Source organism: Dendronephthya gigantea, unplaced genomic scaffold (assembly GCF_004324835.1).
Source record: "Dendronephthya gigantea isolate DGI-Jeju-01 unplaced genomic scaffold, DenGig_1.0 000166F, whole genome shotgun sequence".
NCBI classification, from domain to species: domain Eukaryota; kingdom Metazoa; phylum Cnidaria; class Anthozoa; order Malacalcyonacea; family Nephtheidae; genus Dendronephthya; species Dendronephthya gigantea.
Window position 1 is genome coordinate 155,394 of NW_021163176.1, and position 21,440 is coordinate 176,833.

General features: G+C 35.8%; 1 protein-coding gene across 1 annotated transcript in view; it reads left to right on the forward strand.

The window, feature by feature from the left end:
* Window positions 1–1,348: 1,348 nt before the first annotated feature.
* LOC114537853 overlaps window positions 1,349–21,440 on the forward strand; it is a 55,910-nt gene continuing 35,818 nt past the window's right edge. The window contains 6 exon segments of the mRNA XM_028558962.1: window positions 1,349–1,635; window positions 4,119–4,206; window positions 5,662–6,269; window positions 6,406–6,789; window positions 7,153–7,405; window positions 16,398–16,434. Coding sequence (XP_028414763.1) covers window positions 4,172–4,206; window positions 5,662–6,269; window positions 6,406–6,789; window positions 7,153–7,405; window positions 16,398–16,434 — 1,317 coding nt within the window. The 5' untranslated portion in view covers window positions 1,349–1,635; window positions 4,119–4,171.

The following is a 21,440-nucleotide window of genomic DNA, read 5'->3' on the forward strand; positions in this document are numbered from 1 at the left end:
CAGTGATCGCGAAGCATAAGATGTAGTTGCTGCCGCAGCGAGGTCGCCTGAGCGACCGAGCAAGGCAGCAGTCCCTAATTTGTGTAGTAGGGGAAGCAAATTTACGAAATAGCGCACTGCATTGTGGTAAAAGATCTCCTACCACAATGCAATGCGGTCAGTATACTATAAAACGACTCCATGCTTTATACGGTCAGTGTTTCAAATTCAAAGTGTTTTTGGAAGGCAGACACTGTCACTGAGTTAGCCGTGAGATTGTGCTCGCATGACGCATCACTGTTGTATAAACGGACACCAAAAGCGACGTGGTGAACCATACCGTTACTTGGCAATTGGAGTCTTGTGCTTTTGGTCTTTTACAAATACTTGCGCGTTTGGAATTTGAACTTTAATCTATTGTGATTTTATGGTGTCGTATAACATTTGACTGTCACTTGTTTTATAGCTTTGTCATTTCGATTTTTTTAAAAGGTTTGAAACATATTTTCTTTTACTTTTATCATTGGGGTAAACCTGTGTGGCGTAACTAAAGTATGTATGAGTATTTAACTTTTAAGTTAGTTCTTTGATTGTTTTATTTAAGGGGCTAAAGCCTCAGGGTTTTAGTTTCACAAATACCTCGCGCATTTGGAATTTGACCTTTGATCTATTGTAATTTGAAGTGTCGTATAACATTTGACTATAATTTGCGTAACCATGGTATGAATTTTTAACAAGCAAGCATTTTGCGCATGCTATTTCTATAAGAGTATAGGCAGCACTACTGCCTTTAGGTAACCTAGTTATATATCTTATGCTTCGCGATCACTAACGTCACTGAACTCACAACGTAAATGGACTATTTACTTATTATTTCAAAAATATTTATTGGGATTCCTATGATGGGAGTTTCATTAGGGGATTACAAACAAAACATGTGAATTCTGATCTAAAGATGTTTTAAAAGAACTATAAAATGACATCCCCACACATATATAGCGATTTTGTTAACCGGTGACCGTAAATTATTTACAGTCGGTTAAAAGACTGGTATAAATACCAGACTTACCGGGAAGATTCAGATAGGGGGCACCATTTGCAACTGAAACATGAACGACAGTCACTGGAAATGGGCGACAAGCAGCATAAATATGAAAAACACGCCGGGAAATTACCCGGTATCCCTGTAGTCTTTCAGTGAAGGATTATTGGTTTAAAACAAAAATTATTTCCGAATATAAAGCCAACTAAATCAAATTTCCGGGCTAAGGGACGTTTTCCACAAGGCGAAATTTTGGGCGCGAAGCGGAAGTTTTCAATGTCCGCACGCTTCAATGGTACGTTTTCATGCAAAATTCCGCCTAGTGGAAACAGCCTTACAAAGTGGAAAAAATAAGGGAATTTTGCATATTTTGCGGAATTCAACGTATGCGCTGGACACTCCTTGCACTACTTCGCGTCTCCCGAAGTAACACGCAATCAACGCTTTTCATTTGGTGTATAAATGGGTTAAAAGTGAGTTCTTTCAATTCGAAAGTGTTCAATGACAGTAAAATTTTAAAACACCGACGTTTTAGAGGAATTTATTAAGCCTTATAACTGCGAGAGCCGAGAAGTTTGCCCGGCAGATTCAAGGTGATATTTTTACCAGTGCAGGTAATACCAACTTATATATCTTTGTTAATCGATGCTCAAGGCAAGTTTCAGAACTCTGCCGTCAGAGTGATGGTATAGATCAAATCATAGATATCCAATTCACCTCTGATGGATGCATTATAGTCTGTTGTCTTGTAATGTATACGAGCAGCAAATCCACTGAAGGCAATGCAGTACTTTCTTTATCAATAACCGACTATATTTCATACGTTAGAAGTGAATTGGATCCAACAAAGTTGGATCGTGTGAACAGACCTTTATATAGTAGACTGGCAATAAAGGATGTGTTAACGTGTTTGACGGTTTATACTTTATATAGTAGCTTCCGGCCTAGCTGGCATTTAGACGATATGACCTTAAACATAGAATTGAAGTTTTTGCCGATTTTTGTATCTGCGAGCGCAGACACATTACCATTTAGTTTTGTTGTTCGCAGCCAATGAGGGACGACGTACTTAAATGACAACCAATCGAGCAACATTTTAGATTTCTATTTCGTTTATATGCAACAAAAACCAACAATCAATATTTGTGGATACAAAATGGCCGCAGCGAAAACCGAAAGGTGGAGTTGGATTTTTAATTGCTACTATGTTGCAAAATTCGCCTAAAAATAATTTTGAAATAAATTATGTGAGTTGAGTACGGTGGCATTCGTTCAAGTATGTTACTTTATTTGCTCGGCGGTCGAGCGAAATATGTATGTTATCTGGTTTCATATTATTGAATTTTATAATATTTAAACAGCATTGAAGCATCATAAACTTATTCAGAGACAATTTTATATTGTATTTTACGCACCTAACCAAAAATTAAGACCGCATGAACCTCTAGAGTTTGGCTTATAAAACCTGCCTTAGTTTGTAGATTAATTTGCAAATTAAAATTCTGTTTGCAAGCAAGTTTACTATCAGTACAAATCAGTTGTGACTGTACATAATTTGACAAATTTAGCTTGTATGAAAATTAGCTAGGGGTTCAAAGGATGATTGTGACATATTTTGTGTTTTAGCATGTCACATGGCTAGTCAATCTACATCTAATTCTAGCCATGCATTCTGCCGAAACAAAATATGCTTAAAGTTTAACAAACATGTATTGCAAATGAAAATGTCAACAGTCATCATTTAGTATGATACATATATTCATATTCATGTATAGTCACCAATGAAATGAAATACCAGCATGAGCTGTGACTTATGCAGTGTTTACATTACAAGCCTAGGTGATCCAGATTTACTGGTCCAGCCTGAAATGTACTTTAATCAGTGGCGTAGCCAGCTTATTGCTATGCAAATTTTATGTTAATATCATTATTCATTTCTTTAGAAATTCGTTGTTTTCTCAGTCAATGAACACCAAAATATTAGCATAGCATGACTAAATTGTCGGGCTGGCTACGCCAGTGACTTCAATTACAAAGGTACAAAGGTACACCTAGGGTTGTAGTGTAAACACTGCTTTAGTCATATAATCATAACATTTTCAGTTATTTATCCAAATATTTCAACAGACCACCAATGAAACAAAGTATAAACATTATTTACCATTTTAGTCCAATAAGTATCCAAATATTACAAGCGTGCACAAGGTCACCAATGAAACAAAATAGCAACATGTTTAAGTTATGTTAGTCCTATAACTATAACGAAGTTTTATAGTTATTTATCTAAATATTAATACCCCAAATATTTGAATTCATTACAACACAATTGCAATATTTAACACATGCAGTTATGCATACTTTTGGAAGACCAATTCTTATATAAAAATGTGAACAGTATATGATCTTATTAATTGTAAATTTTCACATTTATTCAGAAATGTTCATCTTGCTGAATACTTGTAGAGCATCCCAAAAGATTTAAGCTAGGCGTATAATAATGGTGTATTTGACTCTATGAACCTCTAGAATTTGCCCTATTGAACCTGACTTAATTTGCGGATGAATTTGCCTTATTTGAACCTCTAGAATTTGCAAGAAGACTGCTTTTTCAATTTCCTGCTAATTAACACATATTTACTGCGAACAAAGGAAACATTAGGGAGTTTACGATCTACGACGCGGCCAGCTCGACCACGCGCTTAGAAAACTAAGAAAATTCGCGCACTAGAGACAATAGGCATGCATAATTTGTGGTCCCATGAAAGCGTTGTGAAAGCGTTGTCATTCTTCGACGCATCAGCGACAACGTGATAGCTATTTTACAGGTTATATACAACTGCAATATCAGCTAACTGTCAGAGGTTCTTGGCACAATTGAGACGTTCGTATGTTTTTTAGAGTTCTGGAGCATGATTAATTTCTGGTAGCTTATTTATAGCAAAATAATTTACTACCGTCATCGAGCTAACCGCGTCGTAAATCGTAAACTTCCTATTGTCATGCCATGCAAGCATGTTGATTGAAACTGATCCGCGGAAATTTATCACGGAAATTAACTTTACGTTTCCCTAACAACTGAAACTTTTTACTATTAAAGGATCTATTTGTGGAAAATTACTGTTGAAAAATGTTACGAAAAACAGCCACAAAATGACAAGTACATTGAAAACTGGTTCACATAACAGGTAATTCGTATTTGTATTATTAGTATTATTTTTACTTAATATAAAGAATCACAATATAGTACACCATAGTTGAAACAAACCAAAACGTTGACTTTGGGAAGAAAGTAATAATTAAGTGGCAATACTAATTGATATATTAATGGATACATTCACGTAGCCTGGGTGCCTTTTTCACGTCAATAGGAAATTATACGACACCAGTGACACCACTCACACGTGAATCTACTCACCATATGCGAATTGCGTGGGAATATTAAAACACACTTGCCTGAGACCAGGTAATCGGTACCGAAACTACAACAATAATTGTAAGCTATTGGACTTACAGAAAAATTCCGTCGCAAAGAACTGAATATATGAGCAAACACCACCCCCCCCCTAAATGTTGTTCTAGATTCGGACCTGCTGCTAATGTGTGAATAATTATTCGCCGAAAGCGCGGTAAATATCTACTGAAAACACGATCATAATATATAGTATTAACGAATGAAAAACCTTATTTAATAGCAACATCCAAAAATACATTAATTATTAATACATAAATACATTGAAATGAATACCGCTTGTTAACCACCGCAGGCTCACTTGCAGATAACTCAGTTATCTGCTAGCAGATAATTGAATTTTGCGTGATTGCACGATTTATCTGTCAACTATTAGCTAATCAAATTGCTTTTACTACTATAATGTATAATAAAAGTTGTTATTATATACCACTTGTCAAAGTTTGGTGTTCGTAGCGTTTCATTGGTCGAGAGCGAATCACGTGAGAGTGACGAAATTTTGATGTCGCCCGCGCGACCCCCAGCAGGGGGAAACAATGCATTATTTCATGGGAAATAACAACTTTAATCACGTGCTGCACTCGTGGACATCTGACCTTTAGTTGACATTGGGCTAAGTTGACCTTCGTCCTTCGCAGCGTTTGTTTTTGACAACTGTTAAAAACTAGAATGGAAAGATTTGCCAGCAATACTAGCGACTGTTTTAACTGTTTTCAGTTGAGTTTTAGACTTTTGAACTTCTTCTGCATTTATAAAACTTTGCGTGTACTTAATTGTTTCTTTATTTGAAATTACATGTTTTATAAATAAACATTTCGTTGTTTACTTCGTTGTTTAGTTTTTCTTTGACAAGTGGTATATAATAAAAAACTTATTTACTGCGACCTCAGAAAACATTATGTTTAGTGGACCCTCGACCGTCGATATTTTACTCGGCTTCGCCTCGTGAAATATCGACAGGTCTCGGGTCCACAAAACATAATGTTTCCTTCGGTCGCAGTAAATAAGTGTTAATTATTTCCCTTGAGATAACACGTTATCTCACTCTGCAGGCGGTTGCGCTGACGACATCAATATTTCGTCAGTCTCGCGTGATTCGCTCTCGACCAATGAAATCCTACAAACACCAAACTTTGACAAGTGTTATATAATAATATTTTTTGTCACCCAGGTCAAAATTAACCACATTAACAGAGGACCATAAACGATGGTGCGTCTTTGGAATTGCTCTCAACCATGTCGTCGTGCCTGCAATACGTCCTGTTCTAGAGCAGGAAATTCTCAACGAGTACAACGACCTTAAATTAAAAAACAATATTCACGTTCAGACCACACACAGCTTTCCTTCGCCGAAATATCCAACTTGTAATGCCATGAAATACGAGAATATCAACGGGAATGATACCAAGTTAAAAGCCCCGCACTATAAAAAGTTTGATTACTCCAAGTTTGACTACAAAGTTACTTCCCATGTTGACTTTGCCATGATTTTTCTCCTGAATTACATGGCTAAGCTCAACGCGTTCGATGAAACTTGTGATGCATCCGCTGTTCTTACTCTACTTGGAAGAATTCCAGTGTTTTCTGCTGCTCTCCAAAATGCGGCAAATGTTGTTAGAGAATGTAGAAACGCTTGGGGTCATTGCAATTTTACTAAGTGGAATGAATCAAAGTTCAAGAAGAGTTTTGACGACATGGAAAAACTGCTGAGAGAAGTTGGTTTATCTCCTGCAGATGAATCGAAAGTTTTAGCGGATCTTAATGACTGGAAAGACAAAGGTATGTATTTTTTATGTGATTATTTACTTGGTGTTTATATTCTATTCCGTATTGCATGATAAAATTAAGAAGGAAAGTTTTAGATAAGAAAATTGGCCTCAGAAGAGTTTTTAAATTATAGTTTTTCTTGTTATAGGTGTTGCATTGTGTATGAATGCTTCAATTGATTCGGAGCTAGTTAAAGTAATGCAAGAACATGTTATTAAATTGTCAAGTGACGTGAACAAGATGGCGTTTGAGAGTCAAGAAGAATTGTGTAACTTGAAAGAAATTTTGGAAAATACTCACGAAAATTTACAAAATTGCGAGAAACGAGTTAAAAATATGGAGCTTACCCAGGATACTATGCAACATGAACTAAGTTCCACAAATGACGAAGTAGAACAACTGAAAACCAATCAAGAAGTTATCCAAAAAGAGCATAGCTCTATTTCAGCCAGAGTTGATTTACATCAGGCCGGACATGAAGCCATTCAACAACGCGTCACAAAAATAGAGGGCCGACAGAATATTTCTTACGGTATTGTTTAAATGTTGCAATCAGTTATCATTTATAAAACTTACTTAAGATGAAATCGGACATTTTTTGTTCTCCGTCCATGGAATCCGAATTTTCTTCCCATTTGCGAAACAATTTTTTGCGCACACGGTAGTTTGTTCTGTTTTTTTCGACCAATTATATTGCGCGAAATTCCAAGGAAAATAAAATTTCGCAAGATTAGTATTGTCACAGTTCTAATAAAATATTGAAATCCTGGCCCAGTATTCTATATCTGAGCTAATGATTAATCTGGTTGATCCATGAATCAAGTTACTTAGAGAGGTTTTAGTTATTTGTATGTTACCTGCTCCATAATTGAGGCTAAATTTTTGAAATTTTTAGGTTTCTCCGATTGTACTTCTGACATTGAATATTTTGCTGGACGTTACGATCCAGACACAAGACTTTGGCTACTGCAAGATTTCAACAAGTGGTTCAGTGATTCTGGTAACTCCAGAGCCTATGTGCTGCTGGGTGATGCCGCAGTTGGCAAAAGTGTCATGGCTGCTGTCGTTGCTCAGAGGGCAAAGAAGGATGGAAACATGGCAGCTGCGTACTTTTGTCGTCACTACGATGGCACACGTCGTGATCCCAGGTATCTGCTTGGTACTATCGCTTATCAACTGTGTATTTGTAATAGTCAATATGGTAGAGTTGTGGGAGGAGAGTCCGCGATACAAAATATGTTGACTAATACTAAGCTAGGAGTTCAGGAGCTCTTTACAAAATTGCTAGAAGAGCCATTAAGTAAATGCAGTCCTATTCCGAAAAAGCTTATTGTGATTGATGCACTAGATGAGGCAGAATATTTGTCCAGAAAAGATTTTCTTGATCTCATAATGAACCGTTTTCCAATGCTTCCCGAATGGCTCGTTTTCTTCATTACTAGTCGACCGGAAGACATCGTCCATTTCAAATTGCAAACGTACCACCCATGTATTCGAATTTGTGCTGGTAATAGCGAAAGCGCAGGTTTTTATGAACAGCATAAACAGGATATTCAGCGCTTTTTAGCGAATAAAATAAACTTTGTGGGTCTGCCCTACACTGCTGAACAACTAACAGAAAAATGCAATGGAATGTTTTTGTACGCTTTCTACATTGCGGAACATCCTGACCAGATTAAGGATGGCGATCTTTTCCCTAAAAATATTAACGAATTCTTTTACAAAAATTTCGAACGCGTCAAAGAAAAAATAGGTAAGGATATTTATAGGAAATTGTTTGGCTGTGCTTTGGTGGCGCCTTCTCCACTTCCTGTTTCATTTATTTCATTTCTTTTGAAAAGAGAAAACAACGCTTTAAATGAGCAGAAAGTGATTGATGCTATTTCGCTGTTTGTTGCCTTACGAACTTCAGATAAAACCTTTGCGTTTCTTCACGGTTTGATTCCGTCCTGGTTAGCTGACGTACAAAAGGCGCCTCGAGAATTGTTCATTGACAAAGTTGTGTCAAGCAAATACTTTACAAAAATCATTATTGAATTTCTCGATTCTTTTCTTGAAGAACAACAAAATGACCCTTCGTTTGACGAGACTTCACCCGATGTAGTGACATATATCTTAGTTATTGGATTTCGTTTGTTGTATCAGTCAGGTACAGATGTGTCTGTGAACTCTGAAATTGTTTTTAAGTGCCTAACAAACTTCTACTTTCTTAAGCAGCGATTAGAAAGTAACAAACTAGGAATTTATTCTCTCCTTGAAGATCTTGAGTTATCTGTTGCCAACATGGCGTTTGATCACGAGAAAAAAGCTATCCTAGATAACATCGCTTCGGTTCTTAGGGAAGACAAATATATTGTTCTTGGAAGTTCTGAACTTCTCGCCTCTTGTCTCCGGAAAGCATCTCAGCTTACACTGGCCAATATTAGGCCTCCAAATGTTTTAGCTCACAGTGGAATTACCCAAGGCCAGTCATGTAATGTATTTGATCATGCTATCTCTGTCAGGAATATTTTATGTGACATGGAGTTCTGTACATTCTCTCATAACAAAAGCTTCCTTGCTGGAGGGAAAGAACGATATGTATTTTTGTATGACTCGGGTTCTTTGCAAAAAATTTTCGGGCCAATTGAAGTAGCGATTGATAGTAACCAATGTATATCACATTTGGAATTTTCACCAGATGACAAATTCATATTTTTTGGGAGACTTGACCGATGGTTATCAGTGGAAGAGGAACGTGTCGTGGAGAAAACTCAGTTTAAAGGGAACTCCAAGCGTTATGAATGGGGTTCGTTTATTTCTGATAGCCAATATATTGCGGTGAGAGGGCAAATTCCTAAACATCCAATTTGTTTACGTCACATGTTTTCTAGATGGGCAATTAGGGAGTTGGCTTTATGTGGTGAATTTTGTTCGAAAGAAAGATTTTTAGGTTTTTTTACTCTGGAAATGCAACATGAAATTCTCTCACTGGTTGCTGAAAGACACAAAATTTGTGAGAACTATAAAGAACTTGACAATCCGGAGATGGATATTCGCGAACGAATTTCTTTTTATTATGCTGATATCTTTGAGCGTCAAATCTGGAATGTGGAGACTGGAAGGCCCGTGTTAGAAGAGATGTTTTCCTCGCAGATGAAGTCAATGCCATTTTTCTATCTTTGGCACATTTTTTCTGTCATGCCTATTGAATATATCATATCACATGCAGGAGATATTGCGCTTCATGACATTGCAATATTTCACGCCTTTTATAGAATTTTTGGTGTTGCTACCACGGTAATAGACGATCTGCCAATTGACTATTTAAGCTACAGTGAGGATTGTTTTTTCGATATCTTTTTTTATGCATGTCGGCATTTAAATTTATCGGATTATGTAAATGCAAAATTACGCAGGGAGCAGGAGACCATCGACTGTTCTCCGAGTGCGTTAACTGTAGAAGAAGATCAGTTGCCAAGTGAAAGTTTTAGGGAGAAAAGTCTTCATTACATTTTCCTTGAAGGTTTAGAACATTATCTATCGAAAAAAACAGGTCTTCGTTCAATGAAGTACGATTTGTTTAGCTGGTTTTCTTCGAGTAGCGATAACAAAGATTTGTTTAAAATTTCACTTCGTAATAGGCCGGTTTCAAAAATATCGTCTTCTCTAACTGAGTTGAAAGATTTGTACAGCAAATATTCTCTTCTCGCAGTATATGCAAACAAATATCCTCCAGTTAAAAATATAAATGCTTTGCCTGTAAAGTGTTTTGGTGATTCTTATATTTTCACTACTGGGACACAGCTTGTGATGGTTAGTAATAGTAAGTTAAAGCTGTTTGAAGAGATAACCAAAAGTATTTGGGAAAATCGTCCAACTGCGTTACTTAATAAAATTATGAAAATGGTGGATAATCTTGCTTTTATCCACGACAATTATATTATCTACGTTTCTGGGCAGAAACTGTTCGCAGTTTCTCTTCAGACAGGCGAAGAGATTGAAAGTACTTCAAGAATAGTTCCGTTTCGTTGCTCATTTGAACAAGACCACCATAGTGAATTTCGGTATATTTTCAGAGGCTTTAACAATGAGACCAAAGTTGTCTCCTTACAATATTTGCCTGGAGAATTTCTTCGTAATTGCTTTAGAAATTATACTAAACCAATTCAGTCAAATAAAGTTATATTCACCTCACCTGATTCAATCATATTCCTCTTTCACGATGGGTTGTGCTTGTCGTACAACTTAACCGATAAAGACATGATCCAGCATGACATTCGATACTTAAGTAAGAATGAGCACTCAACAAAGGACCTCGTTAAGAAATGTACTTTTTCTCATTATGGAAAAATAATCGCTATGCATCAAGGATCTGAGCTCATTTTGTTTAAAGGTAGAGAGTTTCTATGCTCAGTTTTTAATATCAAAGAAGAATGCGAACACAGTTTTTCTTGTCTAACATTTTCAACTGATGATTCTTTACTTCTATTTTCCGTCCAAAAAGCTGGTGATGACCAGTCTTTCTACGTATGGGATGTGACGAATAGCGTTTTGTCTGATCCTTTAAGCCTTCCATATACGATGCACATAGAAAGTGTTTGCTTTTCTTCAGATATTACCAAGTTGTATTTCTGTAACGCGTTGTCTGTTCTGGCACTTGATTATCCTCCAAAGCTCTCTTCTTTCAATTTTGTGGACGTGCCTAACGTGCATCGCATAGCATATCGTAGATGTAATTATTGCACCGTCTCGTCTGACGGCAAGCTTCTTGCTTGCTGTATTGGTAATGAGATCCTTATCTATCCCGTCAATGGTCCGAGTTGCTTTTGGAATGTGCCACTTAATAACTTGGGTAGAATTGAATATTGCAATTTTCTGCGAGAGAATCGCTATCTGATATCTTACGGTGTCGATGGTGTTGTGTTTTTGTTTGATCTCTCTGTGTGGAAATCCATCGCCTACGTGAAGCAAGAATCGATTATCAGCATGGCGATATCTCCAGACAAGGACAAAATTGTTTCCCTTGGATCATCTGGGGAGATAAGAATGCTTAAACTCACCGGGCTCAAATACGGGCTGCCTCCAAATTTCGAGTTACCCTCAGATTTCCGTGTGCAAGAGAATAGCGAAAAGCGAGAATGCAAAATTCTTCCACAAAACTTTCCATCATCACTCGAAAAAGAGCATTTGATTGATATAACATTTTCTGATTATAGCAATAGCAGTACCAGCAGTGACGAAGATGAATCAGGTTAGATTTCACCTTTGGCCTTGCACATGCAGTAATTCATAAAAACAGGTTTCTTTTGAAATTGCGATCTGTAGTGTGATGCGTTATGTTTGAAAGTGCGATCTGTGATTTGGAATGATTTGGAATGAACTGTGGTTTGTCTTTAGTCGTTCAAAAATCTGTTTCTATAGAGTCGGTGCGGCTAAGTGAAGCTAAAACTTTAGCGACGATGTCCATAGTAAATTGAGGTAACATAGAGAAAAATTGAAAAAGAAAGAAAAAAATTATTAGAATATGCAACATATCTTTTCAAAACCAAATATCACAAACTCAAAACATTGATAGACGTTTTAGGCATTCTTGCATGTTAACTTTAGTATAATAGAGAAATTTGAGATTATTTTTGCTTATTACCAAAGCACGCAATTGCATGACTTGAGTTTAAAAAGTAATTATTTCATATCAATATCTTCCGGACTGATTTGTAATTACAGCTGTAATTACATTGCAGTGTATTTGGGCGAAATTTATTTCATAACTCGAAAATCTGTACTCATCTTTCAATCTTTTGCAAAACTACTGGCTTCCGATCCTCATTGACTTAAAACTTGAATTCACTTATGTATCATAATAATAATGCTTTGTTAATACTGAATTGTAAGACCCGTCATTTCAGGACTTTTTCTGCCTCATTAAAAAGCCACTTGCTTGAATGTGGAACTGTGGATGCAAAATTATCGGAAGTAAACTGCTTTTCGAAAACAACTGAACTGCAGCAAGACAAGTAGCGACTGTTTTTACTATACTTCGTTTAACTTGTCTTACTAATCTTAATGGCTTTTCCGACCAACGTATAGTTGTTGGATCTTCAGTTTTCGATGTTATATCTTTTTCTTCACAAAGTTCAGTCTAGGTACCTTCTTGAAATAATCTCCTAAAATCGAAAAAGACTGACTCACACTGATTGTATATTTATATATGACAGAAAAGTGGGAGGTTTGGGGTGAAAACCACCGCTACTCCTATACAAATTAATAAAACCAAAACCCGGGTATCGTAACCGTTCTTTGTCAATTGAGGTTATCTTTACCTTTCACTCAGTTGATGTAAGTGTTATTATACGTCCTTGGAAAGAGCTCTTCATGAAATCATTTCTAAAATTTGTATTAGAGACCTTTCATGTATTGTTTAATTCACTAAATATTCCCACAAAGAACAACGAGCAATCTTCTGCGATAAATTTTCATAATTTAAAGTGGAAGCCAAAAGTCCGTTCTGCGCATCGATTCCGTCATAACAATGTGAGGTTGTTAGATAAATATTTTGCCCAAATTTCGCGTGTTTCGAGTTTTTCTCATCAGAAACACTAGTTAAAATTTTGTTTAATTAAAGGCATAGCGAACCTAAATGTTGTTAGATACTCAGCACAACACAACGTATTTCAAAAAGTATAGAAGTTCAAAATGTAAGCAAACAGTTTGTTTGCATACGGACTTGACTTCCACTTTAATGCTAATGTTGATTTATCCGGAAAACACTGATTATACGCACATGCTTATTAAAGCTTGCATGTGTATGCTTCTCAATATTTAACTATGAAGGTGTACTCATTATTGTTTATCTACAGGGTGTCCCAAAAAAAAACGCAACCACTTAAATATGCAAGAATATTAATATTGTTCGGGTTTGCACCATAGTTCAGCTAAAATGACTTTTAGCATTGTAAATGAAGGATTAAGAGCCATTTTCAATTCCCAGAGGTGCTTATCTATTGCGCTTTAGAGCTGTATTAATGTTCTGCATATTTAAGTGGTTGCTTTTTTTTTGGGACACCCTGTATAATCATGCAAATAATGTGCCCAAAGTGGATAGTAGATGTGTCGAATATATGTTATGAAGATTCTGAAAATTCAAATGTTTTTGCCGCCATGTTGGTGATGCATGGATAAATTCAAAGTATCGAATGCAAGCCATTTATCTGCATGGAATTAACGATTTTTAAATATCTCTGCAAACATGGCGGCATACAACTAACATCATATAAATAGTTGTAGATGTCGTAAAGCCAGTTTATATATGATATATTATGTAGAGAGATATATGTAGCTATATATATACATGCACCAGGTAAAACCAAAAGAAACTTGAATAATCGTGGCGTAAATTAAAAAGTAAACTAAGGATATAAAACCACTCCTGGGGCTGGTTGTTAAAAGCCGGTTAGCTTAAGTCTGGGTTAAAGCAAATCTTTACATTAATTTTTTTAATCGACTGCTTACAAAGTATCATAAATATGTTCCGGACTGATAGAAGTCTATTTTTAAGTTTTGAAACGAACCATGCATGGCTCAGAAGCACGTAAACTAAATAAAACACTGGATAAAATTTTTTACCAGGGCTATATGCTAACCTAGCTTTGAACAACTGGCCTCTGGGGTACATCAGTTAAAAGAAAGTTGATAACCAGTTATGTTTAAAAGATACACCGAAAGTCCGGTTTTAAGTAAGGATTATTGTGATACAGATATCATCATACAGATTTGTAATGTACTATTATATTCACAAACATCACAAATGTATAGCATGCAACGATTGTGGACATTAATTTTATAGTGATTGCTTTTTATATAATTTCACGAACAGAAAAGTGTATAATTTATAAAAGCAAAATTAAAGTAGCTTGAGCTGTATGTATGTTTTGACATGACTATTATTTTTGTGTTTTTCTTGGGACTGCAGGGATCAATGCGGGGAGTTGAAATCTTCGTAAACATGCAATTTGAATTAACCTGATCCAGATAAAGATTGTTGAATGCTATTTTCTAAAGAAACCTACACATGTAATGGCCTACTTGCATAATAGACAAACGTGTGATCCATGCAGGTAATAAGAAGAAAATAAATCACCAGTGCTAAAAAGAGTATATATACTAAAGTATATATAATTGCCAAGTTTAGTTGTAAAATGTCAAGTAGTACGGAAAATATAGGCATATTTACAATGTAGGCAATTTTTTGTATACATTTGTATTACAGGGGAAAATGTATTAGTTATACTCTTCCGGCCATAGTGCAAATTAAGTTAATGCAAAATTTTCCAAATACGCCTTGATACTTTAAGAACTATCTTCGGTATTTTACAATATTTGGCAACTTTTCGGAAATTCCTCTTTTGTTGCCTAAATATAAACGTTTGTCTGTTATAAAAGTGGTCCATTGAAACAGTTCCGAACTCATTGACGATAAATTCACAAAATTAAGGCAATGCACAAAGAAGGACAATGCAGCGATGCCACAGGAGCTTTTCTCCAGGCTCGTTCCAGTCGAGAACAAGCATATGGCACACGGAACGATACTCTCAAACCCTTGTCGTCCGCGGTAGATTCCTTTGACAGGTCACATGCAATTGAAAAGGAAATCAAGCGAAATCTTTTATTCAAACGAAAAATTTTGTCCTAAATTTAAAAAACTGGTAAACCGCACTTAAAACTGAAACAAGAAACGTTCAACAAATCTTTTAGCTATAATTTGAAAAGTTTTGCCAGTCTTGTAATTGGTAGAGCTCATAACATTCGTTCTTCCCACCTTTACTTGGCTGCGAAAATATATTAAACAATGCACAATCTAGTCTATATATTTTTTGGCTGATTACATGGAGTCTTTTCAGCCCGGCTTACAGAGCTGAAAGTTCAGCCCGGTATTGTTATGAAATGCCAATTAAATATACCTCTATAAAAATATATATATGACAATAATTTCAGCCCAGGCTGAGTTTCAGCCCGGTTTAAGCTACACCCAAGCTGAAACTTAGTGTTGTTGTCATGTAATCGTAAACAAAATTAAACCCGGACCAGAAATCTTCGCCTTGATAATGCTTTTTTGTTGTTGTTTATTTCATTTTCATGTGCAATCACAGTCCCTTTAAGTTAAAGGTCAAGTTATTGTCATTCGGGTTTTAAAGCGCTCGAAGAATGGAAATAGGTCTACTTACCAGCCTTTACAAACTCAGCGGCTCAGCCCTGGTCTTAAAATAATTCTCACGCGTCATAAACACAACCCGGGCTGAAAAGACACATCGCAACCTTATTAATCAAATATTTCAATTTCCAAAATAGAACATAATTTGTTTTGACATTGTAGTTCCACAAAGCGAATGCAAATTTCACGCTGAGAACGTTATATAAACCGTATAATTTTATACAAATACGAAAGTAAAAGAGCGTTTTCTGTTCGTTTGTATGCAATTTTAGATAAACCAACGTAAAGCGTCTATCCCTTTCTAGTCTTTTCCACGTTGGTGTAAGTCATCAAGAATCTTTTTTATTGTTTTGAGGTAAGTGTTCATGTTCACTAGCATATGTCAAACTACACAAATTAATAACTGCATGCTATAGTTGATAAAATGTAGTCATATAGAAGATAATATTATAGACACTAACAGATAGATCGTGTGTGATATATAAATTTTGTTATTACTGATGCATGAGAGTTAGATCTTCCTGAGTCAATGGAATATTTAAAGTAAAACACTGAAAATCGCGCCCTTATTGGAGTGGATATACCGTGATGAGAAGATTAATCGAGACCCGGTCTCAATGACTCAATGAGTTTGAGTGTGAGCTTTTAGAATACAAGCGTATGTGGAAGCATTTTATTATACGTTATTTCAGTTATGGTCGGATATGCTCGTCTACTGTTCAGTCTAGCGTACTGTACATAGTTATAGATACATACACACGCAGATACACCTATTCATATTGCAAGCTGTTTCGCCAGCCAGCCTCTGACAGGAATGCATCCATGCACAATGACTAAATAAATTAAATTGAAGCAAACAGATCTCGAATCCACATAATTGTTCCAGTGCTTCTTTCCAGCACAAGACCCACTCATGTAATTGATAAATGACAAATATGTTCTTTTTTTAGTTCATCTGAGAAGAAAATGGGATACATAATGAATGTCGTAAGCTTGGTATTGTTTTTATTTGACCTTGGCACAGATATTTTCGTTGCCATAAAGCATCACCAGAATGGTGACGAGCAGTGGTTTAATTTATCCATACTTTTCATTGCCGCTCCTTTCGCAATTGGCTTGGTCGTCATTTGTTGTCGAACAACCGTATGCAGATCCGATGATCATGATTTCAAAGGATCACTCATTTTAGCGCGCTATATTGAGGCAATGTACGAATCCGGTCCACAGTGGTGCCTTCAGTTTTACATAATGTTAGATAAATGGGAATTTCCATGGTACACCATAACCTCCATCGTGGTTTCCCTTCTTAGCTTAACATGGACAACTACTGCTTTTGAAACGCAATCAGTTGAAAACAAAGATTACCTATTTCGAATTTTAATTTTCTTCCACGTACTGTTCGGTTTTATTGCTCGACTCATGGTAATTGTTCTTTTTTCTCACATGTTTAAATGGTTTATATTCCTTGCATTTATAATTCATATCACAGTCCTTTTGATTGGCCTACTTTTCATGGAGAGTTGCTGCTTTTCCTCGGGAAACTCCTCTGATACTTACAAATGTCTGGGATGCTGCGTTTGTTTTGGAACTATCACCATCTCCACGTATATTTTAATCCCGTTTTTGCTCCATCCGTCCAAGGCAGTTCTCGCGCTGTTCAAAAACGAAGACAGGGTGAATGTATACTATGGTTGGACATACTTTTTGATTGTTGCAGTAAATGCTGGTATGCTAGCCATGGTCGCGGTTATCGAACCACCACACGAAGACATCCGAATGCATGTAGTGATGGGAACAGTCATAGGAGGGACGTTATTAAATTTATGTTTCTTTTGCTGCGCGTGCGAACGTTAAATGCCATAATTTGCAGTGAGCAGAAAAGGTTGCTTAATGTTGATGTTCTTATAATACTTAATTTTGTAATACTTAATTTGTTCTTATAATCATAATTTATAATACTCAATTTTGTCGTTACGGTCAAAAATCATTCTCACTGAAAAGAAATAGCCCGGATGCAATTTCTTCTTTATTTAAGGAAAAGAAAACATTTTCCGTATTTCTATACATGCAGTTATAGAAATAATCAGCGGACCGCAGATCAATCGCGATCAAACCGAAGTTTGACCTAGGCTAACCGCGGTATTTTTTAGGTTATTTCTGCACAGTACTGTATTTTTTATTAAACTTTCTAAAGGCTCGCGCGGGCGAAGCGAACAAAATGGAAATCGGTTTAAGAACTAGAAATGAGTACAGTCAGACGGTCCGAGGCAGCCAGGCACCAGATTGGGGGCTCGTATAATTTGAATATTCATAGGGTTGTGTCGTACTCTAGTGATTTAATTTCTTTGAAACTAATCGTTTATTATAAAATAATATATGATTAAATCCCCAATCACGCCGCTGCCGACAGTTCATGAAATTTTATCCCATACGAATATGGCATTTATGAATATACGTCTAAAGGATTGTAAGCAACTAAAGTTCCAACTCTTTTGAAACTAATATATAACCTATGCTTGTACCCCTCGTACATTTTGGGCTGACTACGCTTCTGTTAATAACGGTACACCCAATTCTATATTCTCCAGTAAATATGAGTTTTTCTTCAAGATTTTCTGAGGCCTGGTAACGCTACAGGTTGTTATAATACACTTATTATACAACAAAAAAATTGGTTGGGTATATAACGTACATATCATGCAGTTTGAAAGTCCACATAGAATAACTAAGAATTGAATTCGAAGCTATGCAAAGAATTCGAAGATTTCCCCACCCCGCAGTGACCACAACACAAGTGAGCATCACAAATTCAAGGTCTTGTTTACCGGTAACGCTCTAAAATATATTGCCATTGGCTGTATTAGATCAGTCACCAGCACTCGTTACCTGTAAAAGTATAACCATGTGCTACAACGGACGATCGTTGTGCCTAGATGGAGAAGATTTGGACTAAAATCCAAATTCAAAAGAACGGAAGAACGACATGGTCATAACTCATACGATCGATTGTTAAAGAAGTAAACGCGGGTAGGTAATATACAAATCAGATATATTCTGGTATCCCTTAACATTGTCATTCATGGTTAATCAGTTACAATCTTGAATATGTCTTCAAGTTGTAATGTGACTTGTATACAGCTAATTCAATCAAGGTTGTCCTCTGAGCGAACCTTTTAATCCCTTCAATTCAGAAACTTGCCTTGCACGTAGCATGAATCGTAGCCTGAATCTTCTTGGATATTCTTGCACTGCCAAATTTCCAACTATACAAGTCTAAATTTATCATGATCCCTTGAGCACTCAGAGTTAACGTTTATATGGTTTTGGATGGACAACGTTAATTGAATTAGGCCTCGTTTAGCATACAACGTCGAAGTATATCTAAATACATTTATCTCTCCCAATATCTTGAAGTATTTTAATTGTCAGGTTTATAGAATGTTATTTGTATTTTTGCAAACCCATATGCTTCCTAACCATTAGACTGTCGAATAATTAATTATCTCATGATAGGCCGTGAGTGCAGTTTCAAATCTGTCTAAGCATAACGTTGTGGTTTATTTTAATCTCCGTATTTTATCGTATGGTTTTACTGTATCTATAATATTGTATATGGAGTGTATATAGAAATATAATCAGGGTGTCAGTGTGTGTAAATTAGATTGTGTCTTGGGTGCAAAGGGTCTTTGCTAACTTTTAGGGGTTATTGCCCTTGATGCATTTCCAATTTTATAAGATGAAACCAAAAGAATATTCTAGTTTCCATAAATTATATAATCTTGGGAGCCAGTCATGCACTGGTGCATTGCTGTTGTGCATATATTCAGTAAGACCTTAAAGTGATGCAAATTTCAAGCTGGGAATGAATTGTCCACCCACTTATCGATGGCGACGCCACTTAGTTACGATACTTGTGTAAAATATTCGGTTGAATATTTGATATTTAAATTGTTGCATTGCATTATAGCCACACCTAAAAGAAAATAATAGCGATCAAAAATCACTCAGCGAAATTGACAAACATTGTGTCTTTTTAAGCTTCTAAAATGTTATGTAAATAAAGCTAGAGCCTTTACGAGGCATATCTGATGTGAGCATTTGCCGATGACGTTGACTGTAAACGAAACGTTAACTGTAAGGTACTTAATATCAAGGATGCGCTAAAAATGGTTCACAGTAATGACAGCACTGCAAATAGTATAGAATGTGATCTAGGAGTTTTCAAAACCTCCTCATAAGTCAAAACACTAAATTTCGAAGGGTTCAGCAAACACGAAATAAGTGTAAATACACACAATCAGTTTGGTGTAAATCAGTATATTATACCCACAAAGTGCAAATTTACCCTTCGAGGTGTATTATTACACCAATATTGTGTTTTCTCAACACGGTACCGGTTAAGGATATAGCTAAAGTTAATCTGCTTCGCCGTAAATTTACGCCAAAAGTCGGTAAATAAACACCATGCTTGTGTAATAAAGCACCACTTTGGTGTAAACTTTATCGCTATAATTTTGTGTTGAATGAGGGCTTAGGCGTGCATGCACTGGAAGCTTTTGTCGGAAAAAAAGTGCAAATGGATTATCATTTTTTATATTCCTAAATAACTAAATAACAGTTATGAGCAATAAGTAATAATCGAGCAAAGAGAAGTCAGGAGCAATTGCTCTCTTAAAATAAGCAAAGCTCCACCCAAAGTCTTGGAAAAAGATTTGTTCTTCGTTTATATCTTTCTTTATATCTTTCTTTTCGTATTCAGAAGAAATGACGCTTTTGATGCCTATATCAACATTCTGAATAGTTTTTATCATGAAAAAAAAATAATTTATAAATCCCCTAAGGGTTTATTGGATTGCCTCTATTGGATTTAGCGTATCTCTCTCTCCAATAAATTACAAGGTTGTACAATAAAAATTTAAGCTATACTAAATGCGTCTAAAATTACCTATATTTAAAAGTGAGGTATACAAGTCTATATCATGGACTAATAGACTACGTCTATACAACATTCTGTCCCGCAGAAATAATTATATAATCTATCTTTATTCAATCTCGTTTCCTTTTCCCTAACGTTTTTTACTTGTTTTGGCAACAATTCATGAAGCCGGTGATTCGGGTCGATCAAATCTTTAATCATCAGTATACATGCTTTGTTTCTGCGTTCTTCCAGGGATTCCAGTTTACTCACGTTTAATTTGCTACCATAATCCCTATGTCCAGTATGTCCATATACTAGAAATACATGCATGCAGCAACCCCTCGCCATTTCAAAGGAAGCAAAATATTTCCTGAGCTAGCCAGACTTAACCTTCAATATTATGAAATGTCCTAAATGTAAAGCCGATAGCTGATGTTTCAAATATTTCGGAAACAAACATAGTTGACAGTCGTAAAGGTGAAGTGAAATCACCCGTTTTCCTGCTGCTTTCCGTTGCATTAAGTTATAGACTTTCGCAGTTTAGTTATACTTCATTATAGCTAAACCTTCAAATCATCAAAACAGCCCAAATAATATAAATAACCAAGCAGTGAACGTCGAATGTTGTTTTTCGATTATTAAATTCATGCAGTGATTGCAGTCGACTATATATAAACATTTAAAGTGATATTTGTTATATTAAAACTCCGAATTACATTTTTAAGGACTCTTTTGGAAGTTAAAACGATGATGTAAAGCCTTAAATAGTCGGTCACGTCTTCGCAAAACCGAGCAAAACGACATACTGTACCAAGGTCATAAAATGTATTCGTACAGCAAACACGAAATAAACCTCGAAATAAACAAAATAGACTCCTACCATTTCAAGGATTATAATTGAGTTGTTCCTTTTCACCGCTAATTCCACCAGTTCTGATAATATTTTAAACTCTTCCCAGTGTTTTATCTGTTATTTTATTCCAAATTTCATATTTTGTTTTCGAAACATTTTTTTAAAAAATTGTTTGCAAAATGACAGTTAAATAACTTAAATTGCTGACGTTTTTCACTGAAA